Consider the following 12,320-nt stretch of genomic DNA (forward strand, 5'->3'; position numbering starts at 1 on the left):
GTCTGCAGGTATTTCCAAGAAGTGAGGGGCAGGCATGATGATCTACAAGGGCCCTCATTTGAGCTGGCAAGACAGCTCTGGCAGTGGAGCCTAAAGCTGCTCTCTGGGGGGCGGCCCAGCTGACACCCTGCTATGCTGCTGGCCTCTGCACGGTTGCCTCTCCTGTCTCCATGTAGTGGACCTGGAGTGAATTCCTTCAGCTCCAGATTGGCATTTTCCCTTCGGCCCCCTGGGTTTTCCCCTCCCTCAGGCTCCAGGCAGCTCCTGTGGGCTTGGGTTACCATCTGACACACCTCTCCCGAGGGCCAGCTTTGCCGAGGCAGGCCTAGGGGGGTTGGGGGAGACGCCAGAGGACCTGTTTAATTTGGGGAAAGCAAAGAAGAGGACAGGACCTCACTGGTGATGGCACGGTGCCTGCTCCTGAGTGGCATCAGGAGAGGATGGGAGGGCCCTGGCCTGGCTGCCACACAGGCAGTGTGTACAGTGTTCAAAGTGATAGCTTCCTCTGGCACTGACCTAGCTGCTTTCCCACTCTGGGGGGACAGGAACACAGCGTCAGGAGAGGAGGCCCGTCATGCTTGGTGGAAGGAGCATTTGCCACTCCCAGCTCTCCACACATGTGCAGGCGACCCCAAGGAGGTGCTCCTGAAAGCTGCATGGCCTGGCAGGCGTGCGGAGGTGTTAGGGACAGGCTGGCTGGAGTGGGCGGGAGCAGTCAGACTGCGCCTGCAAAAGGAGGGTCTGGACCTGAGCAGCAGCAGGGCGGGGCAGCCAGTAGTGTTATCCCACGCAGAGGGACTGGGGCTGCCTAGAACATTCTGGGATTTTCCACATCTGATCCGAAAGGCTGCATATTTCTTTTGTCAGCCTGCTTGTTTGGCTTTTAGGGTTGTATTAGCTTCCCACCTATTTCCAAGATTTGCAACTGTTGTACCTGCAAGTTATTTGTGCCTTAAAATAACTCACACACATAAAACCACCTGAACCCAGAGCCTTTTGAAGTGAGCTATTAAATAAAATAACCCCAACAATGTGTTTAAAAACTTTTATCAGGTGTTTTATTACAATTTTTCCTAAAATAACTAGTTTTAGTTGCAATTCCCATTTCCACTTCTTTCTTCTTTCTACTTATTCTTTCCAGGAAGGTGTTCTTTTGTTTACACAATTGTAAAACTGAAAGGGGCTTGAAATTCTTGCCTAACCACTGCTCGGATTGGTGCACTGTACCAGCCCTCCGTTAAATTTAGCTCGAGGGAGCTTCCAGCTCAGCTCGTCATTAGAAAACGCATCCTTGTGCAGAACAGGTCTGTCTTCATTCCAACCTCTGGCCCCCCGGGGCCTCACAACTCAGGTCCTCTGCCTGCTCCTCACTTCACCTCTACTCGTGTAGAAAAGTCAGTTTTCAAGGCCACACTTCACCTGCCAGGCCTCCCACTCCCACCCATTCAGCCCAACTCCTCAACCAGACCCTTCCAGTCCTCAGAGCTCCCAACCATACATGCAATAAGACCTGGGGCGCTTGGGGCCGGGCCTGGCCTCTCTGTTCCTGACAGGACGGGCACAGGGCTCCTGCCAATGGGACAGACTCTGCTTGTGGGCAGCCACGGCGCCACAGGCTCAGCCACGGATCTGTCGCACATTTAATGAGCACCGGTTGTGCATCAGGGACACGAGCTAAGGTGGAGCTCCTGCCCTAGAGGCTCACAGTCTACACAGATATACAGTCATGTGGTGCTGGGTTCAGTGCTGAGTCAGCAATGTGCAGGAGTGGGCAAACGGCAATGACTGTTGAAGAGCAGAAAGTGGGAGGGCATCGGGGCAAAGGCACTGAGATAGGAAAACTGAAGAAAACCCGGTGACTAAATGTTAACACAGAAGAAAATGCTTGGAACAGAGCTGAGACTGAAAGGTAGCTTGCATTCTACCTTCCTGTATTTGAGCCTTCCCAGCTGACCGGGGCTGCTGCTAAACCCTTAGGAAAGCATCTTTCTCTACCAAGCACCATCTGACTCAACAACGAAAGTGGCCACCTCCCCCAGGCACCCTTCCTTAAATTCCAGCCCAGGGGACAGGTCACGGGAACCAGGCATAGGGGTGGGGGGCAGAGCAAAGACCATACAGGGACCAAATCCCAGAAAGGCTGGTGTGGCAAACCCGTCCAGTTGCGGCCAGCACTGAAGGGGGTTCTGTGTATGTGTGTGTGTGTGTGTGGTGGGGGGGGGGAGATAAGGGGTATGGAAGTGGGGGAGGCTTACAAAGACAGTGCAAATATATGGTGAGGACTGATCTATAGAGCTCTGTCCACCTAGTGGGAGCAAACCCAGGTGAGATGGCACTCCAAGGGCAGGTGTGGGGATACAGAGCCCAGCAGGAAGCAGCCTCTGTGCCATCAGCGAAGTCAGAGAATGAGGAGCACAGGGCAGAGGCCAGCGGTCTGCTGTGAAGGGGGAAAGGGGAGGACAAAGGCAGAGTCTAAATAAGTACACCTCCTGCCCAGCAATGGGACCAGGGGACAGCGCCACTCCTGGCAGCACTACATCCAGAGTCATCTGGCAGCAGGAGAAAAAGGTGGCTCTGCTGGGGTCTCTGGGGTGTCCACTACCCCCTGTGGGCCACCAACCTCCCCTATCTTCTGGGGTTCTGCCCCCCTTGGGTGAGCGGGATCTGGCTGCTGGGCAGGGGGGTTAGGCAGATTCTGAAAGCACAAGGACAGGTGTGGGGACCCTCTCTGTTGGCTGGGAGGAGGCTGGCCCCACCAGAACAGGACTGGTGCTACACGCAGAAGTGGACAAGGCAGGGGGCTCAGGGGGCCCAGGGCTGCTCTCCTTGGCCAGCTGCTGCTCAGGCAGAGGATTTTTCAATTCAGAGTCAGAACTAGAAATAGCAGGGGTGGCCAGAATGCCTGGGACAGGCCTGAGGGCAGCACCGTGTTGAGTGCCAGGGCCTCGGAGAACCTCGCTAAGGACTGCCTCACCACAGGCAGCTGCGGGGCCACTGGTGCAGGCTTGAGGCGGGGACAAGGGGCAGGGCTGCAGCATGGTACTCAGCAAAACTGTTCAGGTTTTGAATAACCTCCGCAAGATCCTGACCAAAGAGCTCATAATCACCAGGCAGGGATAGGTCCCCGTCAGGGTAGGGGGCTGCCCACGCCCAAGCGGGGTCTGTCAGGTGCCCTGAGGATCTTGCAGACACAGCTGAGGTTGTCCTGATAGTGCTCGAAGCGGAAAGACATGCAATCGCCCAGCCTGGGCCAAAAAGTGGGCAGCAGCAATGGGAAGCCATCAAAGGTGCCTGGGTCTGAGCCTGGCACTCAGTGGAAATCTACCCTGAGGGGTCGTGGGCTGGGCATGTGCACAGTGAGGTAACCCTTTCCTGTGGCTTCACAACTCACTGTGCTCTTCTGCTCCATGCCGTACACACACACACACACACACACACACACACACACACACACGGTCCCCCTGCAGGGCTGCTCAACCCGGGACCCACTAAGGGGGGCATATGCAACCGCAGGAGGCCCAGTCAATCGCTTGCCAAGGGGTGTGTGTTGGCATAATTGGCTGCAGCCCAGATGGGACTGCAAGGACCCTCCACCGGCGCCAGCCACAAGGAATGCTGGGAGTGGAGGGAGGCTGCTGCACCACTACTAAAAAGAAGGGGAGAAGAGAGGAAGACATGGCATAGGAAGGGGGGAGGGGTCAGAAGGGACGCACAGGACACAAGAAGACAAGAGATGGGCTAGATGGGTGTGGTAAACCCAGGTGTTCTGGGCAAGTGCTGAGGGTCAGGGGAGCTGAGAAGAGCTCATAGGACTGTCAAACACAGGTCACCATCCAAGGCATTCTGTCCAAACCCAAGGTGGGGAAGAGCAGAAACTAGGCCTAATCATCACCAAGGGGCTGCAGGAGGTAACCCACCAGGAGTTCTGAGTGGAAGCAAGGCCTGGGATGCCCGAGAAGGCTGGCAAAGGCCACTTGTGACATTTCAAGGGCAAGATGCGATGGCAGACGCTGTCAGTACGAAGGAAAGGGGGTCAGATCAGATCCTCCTGGGCTGCCCTGAACAGCCTGGCTCTCAGGGAATTTCAGGAGAATGACAGTAGCAACCTTTTACTAACTGCTCTACCCACACCACACCCTGACCCTCGCATAAGGTTGGTACTATTATGGTCCCCGAGGCAGACTGGTGAGTGACGTCGCTTGTCTGAAGCCACACACCAAGCAGTAAGCGGCAGAGGCAGCTGAACCTGGCTCTGGAGACCAAACCCTTAACCATCACCTTCACCACACCAATTATGAACTACACTTTACAACCTGCTTAGGAGTCTTTAGCTGCCCCAAGCACTAACACCAACCTGTGGCACAGATGGTCATAGGATTGTCCTCCACTATAGCACTAGGAGCATGGTACCCGTGTGTGTGACAGAGCCCCGGGCCATGCTATTCTCTGTCTCTAGGCCCTAGGCTTTCCAGACTCACTTCACCGCTCAGAGTACAGCCTACAGGCAATGCCACCCTGACCCTGAATGCCACCTCCCTGCACTCCTTTCCCTGTCGAGAACCCAGCATCTGATCATTCAAGTTTAATCCCACGTGCTGCCTCTTCTCTCACCTCCCTCAAGTTACTCCTGCTAAGGGCCTGGGGAGCAGTGATCATCAACCCTGGGTATTCAGGGAAAGGAGGCTGCAGCAACCAGCAGGCACAGTTCTTTCCCACAGCAAGGGGCCATCCCCGAGGGCTGTCACGCTGCCCAGCCTAATGCAAATACCTCCCCAGGCTCTGCAAAGGGAGGGCCACTCATGGCCTCTGCAGCACTCTTTGCTTCACCCCTCCTTGTGCAGTTTTCCCAACACCCCACCCCTCCACTCACATCCCAGCGCTCCGCACCTAGGGCACCGCTGCCTGCACACACCTTCGTGTGCAGTTTCCCGTGTGTTTGCCTGGCCCCCATCAGAGGGAGTTCCTCCAGGAGGGCACAGCTCTATTGGTCTTTCCGCCCAGAACCTCCCAGGGTGGCCTGCAGCCCGCAAAGCTGCCAGGGCCACCAGCACCTACCTCTGCCACCCAAGCATTACTGAACCTCTTAGATATATTCCCTGCTCTGGGGGTGGTCTTCCCCTAAAAGCCTTTCCCATCCTAATACAAGGAAAGAATATTCTCGGGCCTGCTGCAGCAGTGGCCCAAGGAGCAGCACCCAAATGCAGTGCACTCAGAGTCCAGTCCAGTCCAGTCCCTCACTGAGCTCTGATCACTCACCTGAGGTTAGGCGCCAGGTCGCCCACGGAGACCACATCCCAGGCCCAGGAGCCGATGCACTCCCTTCTCCCAGTTTGGACCTCCCATCCCCACTTGGAACCCTAGCTGTCACCCTCCCAACCCATCATTACTCCTGTGTGCCCTCTGCAATCTCAGGAAGAAAGCATTTCTGCCCCAAGCAGCCAACTTTGCCCTGCATGGGCCAGAACCTTCCAAAGCCTGAGCCTGCCTGGTGAGAGAATCCTGGCTCTCCCACACCTATCAATCTGCTGGTCTCTCTGGTTTCTATCCTCACCATGCCTGGCACCGAGGAATCTGGGCCCTTCTGGGCTGGACAGCGCTCGCTCTGTCAAGGAGAGGATACCGAGGCTCACATGCACTTGCCTCGCCTGGCACCATGGGACATCCTCTACTCCGAGGAGACCCCGGGCCCCCCAAGAGTAGCACAACTTGCCCAAAGCCCCATCGCAAGTGCCTCCACTTCAGGGCAGACCACTGCCCACCCCTCCTGCAGCCGCCACGCAGCAAGCCGCGGGGATCGGAGCTCAGAGGCTCCACCCCAAGAGAAATCTGACCCACCTACGGCTACGCCAGGCGCCCACGAAAAGAGTCCACGAATCTGCAGCCAGAGACCTCGCGAACGCGTCTCCCTCCGAGGCCGAGAGTCCCAGGGTCACCTAGAAAGCGGAGAACAAGATCGGCCGCCGTGAGGCGAGGCGGAGGGGGACTACCTCTGGGGACGCAGAGACGGCGGGAACCACCCGAAAACCATTGCAGACGCCCCCTCGGCCCTGGCGCGGATGGACAAACTGAGGCCCGGTGGCCGGAAGGCCCGCGGGGACCCAGGCCGGGGACTCCGTCTCCGAGGACGGGGATTGGGGAAGGGACGGAGGGCGGAACCCCACTGCCGGTCGCCCGGGTTCTCGCCGCCCCACTGACCCTAGAGCCGAAGATAAGTGACTCCAACTCGGAGCAGTGAGGACCTCAGGGCCCCAGCGCGCGGTGCAGCCACACCCCCTGCGTGCGCACAGCCTCCCGGACGGCGCCGCCGCCGCGCCTGCGCCGTGCGCCCTGGGGTCGCGGCCGCGCGCAAGCTCCGAGGTCTCGCCAGCGCGAGGGCTGATGGGATCGCGCTCAGCCCTACGCCGCGCCAAGTGCCACGAGAGCACGCAGGGCCGCGTGCGCATGCGCGGAGTGGCGGGAGGGGGCGGGGCTGCGCGGGTGGCACTGCCCGGGCGGGCGGGGAGCACACGTGGGAGGAGGACTGAGCAGCTAGCGGGTGGCGCCGCGGCGCCCACGTGGCTCCTGCAGAGGCACAGTTTGTTTGTTTTTTTTAAATATATTTTATTGATTTTTTACAGAGAGGAAGAGAGAGAGAGTTAGAAATGTCGATGAGAGAGAAACATCCATCAGCTGCCTCCTGCACACCCCCCACTGGGGATGGGCCCGCAACCAATGTACGGTACATGCCCTGGACCGGAATCGAACCGGGACCCTCTCAGTCCGCAGGCCTACGCTCTATCCACTGAGCCAAACCGGTTTCGTGGAGATGCAGTTCTTGAAGCCCCTGGAGCCCGGGTTTACCACCTCGAATCAGCGGGGCACTGGGGGCTGCGGGCATCAGGGCGGGTTTGCGCGAAGAGGCCCCGTCCAGTGCCCCGTGTTAAAGGGCCAGGCTCTGCATACCTCCGGCCGGGCAGCTCTGCCCCAAGGACCCTCCACCACCTGCGGGCGGGCGGGGCCTGTGGGTTTCGCATCGTTGGTGGGTTTATGCTGCTCTACCCCAGCAGAGGCCGGCCCCAGAGCGGACAATGAGGGCAGCCTGCCAAGGCAGCCGGGAGCAGCGTGCCCAGTCAGCACCCAGGGACATTGGGAACGCGGGTGGAGGACGGGATGGGGGGCTCCTCACCCTCAAAGCACAGCTCATGCCTCCTCCCCGCGCCCTCCCGGTGCTTAGACCAGACAGAGGTGGGAGAAGGTGCCAGCCCCCAGCGCAAGGACCTAACGTCCTGTGGGCCAAGGACCTGGATGCAGGCCAGGGGTGCCTGGGGCCAGGGACAGCGCCGAAGCCGCTGGAAAAAAATGATTTTTCTCAAGGCGAACACACGTAACACATCAGCTCCCCTTCTGCCCTGGTCTAGTGACTCCTTTCATGAAAGGATCTCTGAAATGTTATCTGCATTTACACCCAAACGCACTCTCTTTGATCTCTGAAACGCAAATCAAAGCTCACATTGTACCTCCACCGGGTCTGCGGGGCTTTCAGCAGCCTCGGCCAAAAATAATAGAAGTGGCACCCGGCCAGGAAACGCCTCCTTGAAGCGTGAATGAAACTTGTATTTTTCGGTTGTATCTTTCCTAATTGACCTGATAATTTAAACTTCCTGCCTCAAAGGAGAGGGGGAGTTTCCGACAATTTGGCTTACCTCAGGCACTAGGCAGCGAAGGCCAGCTCAGGGCCCATCAGCAGGCTTGTGTGAAAGGCTAATTCAGCCCGGCCAGGCCATCAGAAAACAACTGTGTAGGTCCAAATTGCGTTTTTCCTCCCACTCAGGCCATCTAAGTATATGTATTTTTTTTAATTGTGGTAAAATATATAAGACATAGTATTTACCATTGTAGCCATGTGTAGGCTCAGTGGCACTAATTACATTCACATTGTGGTGCACCCCTCACCACCACCCAGCTCTAGAACTTCATCACCCCACACAGAAACTGTCCCCGTTAAACACTTAACTCCTCACTGAAACCGGTTTGGCTCAGTGGATAGAGCGTCGGCCTGTGGACTGAAAGGTACCGGGTTCGATTCCGGTCAAGGGCATGTACCTTGGTTGCGGGCACATCCCCAGTAGGAGGTGTGCAGGAGGCAGCTGATCGCTGATTCTCTCTCATCGATGTTTCTAACTCTCTATTCCTCTCTGTAAAAAACCAATAAAATATATTTTAAAAAATAAAACACTTAACTCCTCAACATCACCTCTTTCAGCAGTCCCTAGTAAGCTCTATTCTACTTGTCTATATTAATTTGCCTATACTAGGTACCTTGAATAAGTGAAATCACACATTATCATTTCACTTAGAATAGTTGCTTTTAATCCTCACCCGAGAATTTGTTTGACAAGAGAGAGAGAGAGAGAGAGAGAGAGACATTGATTGGTTGCCTCACACACTGATGCACTCCCCAACCAGGGATTGAACCTGCAATCTAATGTGCTCTGATGGGGAATTGAACCCACGACTTTTCAGTGTATGGAATGATGCTCCAACCAACTGAGCCACGCCAGCCAGGGCTAGAATAGTTTTAAAGGTTCATCCATGTTGTAGCATCTATCAGAATTCTGTGTCTTTTTGTGGCTGAATAATATTTCATTATGTGTACACTAGAGGCCCGGTGCACGAATTCACGTACAGGTGGGGTCCCTCAGTCTGGCCTGAGATCGGGGCTGATGGGGGTGTCAACTGGCTGGGGGAGGAACTGAGGGAGGTTGGCTGGCTGCAGGAGGTTGGTTGTGGGAGTGGACTGACTACCAGGGGGCAGCTCCTGTGTCGAGCATCTGCCCCCTGGTGGTCAGTGCATGTCACGGCGACCAGTTGACTGGTCAATCGGTCACGTAGGCTTATATATGTAGATACCACATTTTGTTTATCCACTTATCTATTAATGGACACTTGGGTTGTTTCCATCTTTTGGCTGATGTGACTAGTGAAGTTATGAACATGGATGTACAAATATCTGAGTACCTGCTTTCACCTTTTTAAGGTATATACGCAGAAGTGGAATTACTGAATCGTATGGTAACCCTATGTTTAACTTTTTCAGGAACTACCGAACTTTTCCACAGCAGCTGCACCCACCAGCAATGCAGTTTCTAATTTTTTCAAATCCTCACAATCATTTGCTCTCTTCTGCTTTTTTTTAAATTAAGGTTTTTAAAAATTGATTTTGTTAAATTTATCTCTAAATATTTTAAGGGTTTAGATACTAATGTAAATAGTATTTAAAATATTTTTATTTTCCAGCCGAAACCGGTTTGGCTCAGTGGATAGAGCTTGCGAACTGAAAGGTCCCAGGTTCGATTCCGGTCAAGGGCATGTACCTTGGTTGCAGGCACATCCCCAGTAGGGGGTGTGCAGGAGGCAGCTGATGGATGTTTCTCTCCCGTGATGTTTCTAATTGTCTACCCCTCTCTCTTCCTCTCTGTAAAAAATTGATAAAATATATTTTTTAAAAATAAATAAAAAAAATATTTTTATTTTCCAGTTGTTCTTTGCTAGTATGTAAAAATAGAATTGACATTTTATCTTATGCTCTTGCTAGGTTCACTTAATATTTCTAGTAGTTGTTTTATAAATTTCTTAAGATTATCTATATACACAACCATATACAAATAAAGACAATTGTCCTTCTTTCTTTTATATATAACATTTGTATATTTATATAGAATATGTATACATACATATATATGTCTATACACACACACATACAACTATTATGACTTTTTTTTTTTTTTTTTTTGCCTGTTGCAGTGGTGAAAACTTTCAGAAAAGTGGTAGGAGTAGGCATCCTTGACCTATTCTAAATCTTAGAAGGGGAGTGTTTGATCTTTCACTATGAAGTTTGGTGTTAGCTGTAGATGCCTTTTTATTTGGTTAAGGGAGTTTCCTTTGAGTCCTAGTTTGCAGAACTTTTGTTGTGTTTTTTTGTTTTTTGTTTTTATAAATGGGTGTGGAATTTGGCCAAATGCTTTTACACCATCTTTACTATAATCACAGTATTTTTGTTCATTCTGTTAATGTGACAAATCGCAAGGATTGAATGTTGACATAAAACCACTTGCATTCCTGGATAAACCCCACTTGGCCATAATGAATTCTTTGCATGTATTGCTAGGCTGCACACTCACATTTTGTTAAGGACCTTGGTCTACCTACTTAAGGGATGTTGGTTCGTTGTTTTCTTTTCCTGTGACATCTTTGTCTTGTTTTGAAATCAAGGTAATACTGGCCTGATAAACTGACTTGGGAAGTGTTTTTCCTCCTCTACTTTCTGAAATAACTGGTGTAGGGGTAGCATTATTTATTCCTTAAGTGTTTGCTAAAATTCATCAGTGAAGCCAAAGCCGGTTTGGCTCAGTGGTAGAGCATTGGTCTGCGGACTGAAAGGTCCCAGGTTCGATTCCGGTCAAGGGCATGTACATTGGTTGCGGGCACATCCCCGGTAAGGGGTGTACAAGAGGCAGCTGGTCGATGTTTCTCTCTCATTGGTGTTTCTAGCTCTCTATCTCTCTCCCTTCCTCTCTGTAAAAAATCAATAAAATATATTTAAAATTCATCAGTGAAAATATGTAGGCCTGGAGTCTTCTTTATGGGATACCTTTAATAAAGAACTTAATTCCTTTAAGAGATGTAAAGCTATTCATATTTTCTACTTCTTCTTGTAAACGTAAAGGAATCTGTCCATTTCTAACTTGTCTAATGTATTGAATTAAATTTGTTCATAACATTGCCTTATTATCTTTTTTAAAATATATTTTTATTGATTTCAGAGAGGAAGGCAGAGAGAGAGAAAGAGAGATAGAAACAGCAATGATGAGAGAGAATCATTGATTGGCTGCACTGAGCCTGCAACCCGGGCATGTGCCTTTGACCGTAATTGAATTTAGGACCCTTCAGTCCCCAGGCCGGCACTCTATCCACTGAGCCAGTAGGAGGTGTGCAGGAGGCAGTTGATCAATGTTTCTCTCATTGATGTTTCTCTCTATCCCTCTCCCTTCCTCTCTATAAAAAATCAATAAAATACACACACACACACACACACACACACACACACACACACACATATATATATATATATATATATATATATATATATATATATATTTAAAAGAACTGCTGTAGGAAGTTCTTCAGGCAGCAGGTGTTCACAGAGGGCCTGGTAAGCGGGCGGGTGGGGGTCAGAGCTTGTCTGAGCTGGTGAAGGCAATCCTCATTCACACTGTGCCTGGGCCTCCTGGTGCAGCCTCCCGCCCTGATGTGCTCAGGCACCAGGGAGCTGACGGGTAACACACCTTTGGAGAGATGTAAGGTGCTGGATGGGGCTCTGACTTGCAAGGAGTGGGCTGATGTGAACCACATACTCCACTTATCCACCTTCTCCCCAAGACTTTGAAAATCAAACACTCCCCCAGCCATGGAAACCCAACCTCTGCTCATGCTTAGGGCTTTATTATCATAATCACCCGCCCAGTTCCGGCCACCACAGGCTGAACAAGGAGTCATTGGAGGTCTTGTCCCCCATTGCCCTGTCCCACAAGCAGAGGCCTGGCACTAAGGAGGCAGTGTGGCTGCACGCTGTGCCCCACGGGGACTTCTGGGGGGTCTGGGCATCGGTTTTCTCACTCATCAAGTGGGAGCCACCCCCCCAAAACACACACACACACACACACACACACACAACAACAACAACAACACCACCACCACATTCGTATGTTGCTTTGATCTCACATTCTGTCTCCCATCTCGACCCTGGTAGTTCAGGAGCTAACTGCATGTGCTCTGGGGAAATTGTGGGTATGAAAATTCTTCAAAGATGCTTAGACCACAACATGCCTGCATGCCTCTAATGGAACTATACAAAACATGGGGGTGCCCCATGCTGGGGTGCTCGCATCCACGCGCCTCGTGCCCAGTCCCCTGGGAGCCTTGGCTGGGTCAGTGGCCAGTGGTCGGAGCAGAGAGCTGGGCCCAGCTGGCTCCTGACCCCCAGCTGGTACGTAACAAGGTCACACGGTTTCTTGTGTATGGTTCCCCTTTATTCCCAAGCATTTGGTGTTATTTGATCATCGGTGGTAAGCCAAAAAGATCCTGGTTTTATTAGGGGGGGAAAAAGCTTAATTTCATGGCCAGATCACTGTCCCGTGAAACCCTAGAGGCCAGGACCTTGGCGGGCTCGAGGTGGGCCTGCCTCGCCCGTCATTTCTGCTGTCGCCGCCGGCTTTGAATTTCCTGCCTGGACCAGCCGGGAGCCGAGGGCTCGGCTGTTTCCTGAGCTCAGCGGGGCTCAC

At 52.6% G+C, this 12,320-nt stretch overlaps 2 protein-coding genes across 4 annotated transcripts in view; both read right to left on the minus strand.

The window, feature by feature from the left end:
* Nucleotides 1-6,329, minus strand: part of GNB1L (G protein subunit beta 1 like) — a 52,649-nt gene extending 46,320 nt beyond the window's left edge. For 2 of the 3 annotated variants that reach the window (XR_014793450.1, XM_084867290.1), the window contains exons 1-2: nt 6,196-6,329; nt 5,836-5,933 (exon numbers count right to left, since the gene is read on the minus strand). The gene's annotated coding sequence lies outside the window, so the exon portion shown is untranslated. The remainder of the gene's footprint in view (nt 1-5,835; nt 5,934-6,195) is intronic. The other variant, XM_084867291.1, reaches the window with a different exon arrangement.
* RTL10 (retrotransposon Gag like 10) lies at nt 735-3,477 on the minus strand. Its single transcript, XM_084867292.1, is given in 5 exon segments — nt 735-2,929; nt 2,932-3,003; nt 3,006-3,174; nt 3,176-3,310; nt 3,314-3,477. Coding segments are annotated over 5 exon segments (717 nt in total). The 5' UTR covers nt 3,410-3,477; the 3' UTR covers nt 735-2,684.
* Nucleotides 6,330-12,320: the final 5,991 nt, after the last annotated feature.

The sequence above is a fragment of the Pipistrellus hanaki genome (assembly GCF_964339955.1).
Source record: "Pipistrellus hanaki genome assembly, chromosome: 19".
Lineage (NCBI taxonomy): Eukaryota > Metazoa > Chordata > Mammalia > Chiroptera > Vespertilionidae > Pipistrellus > Pipistrellus hanaki.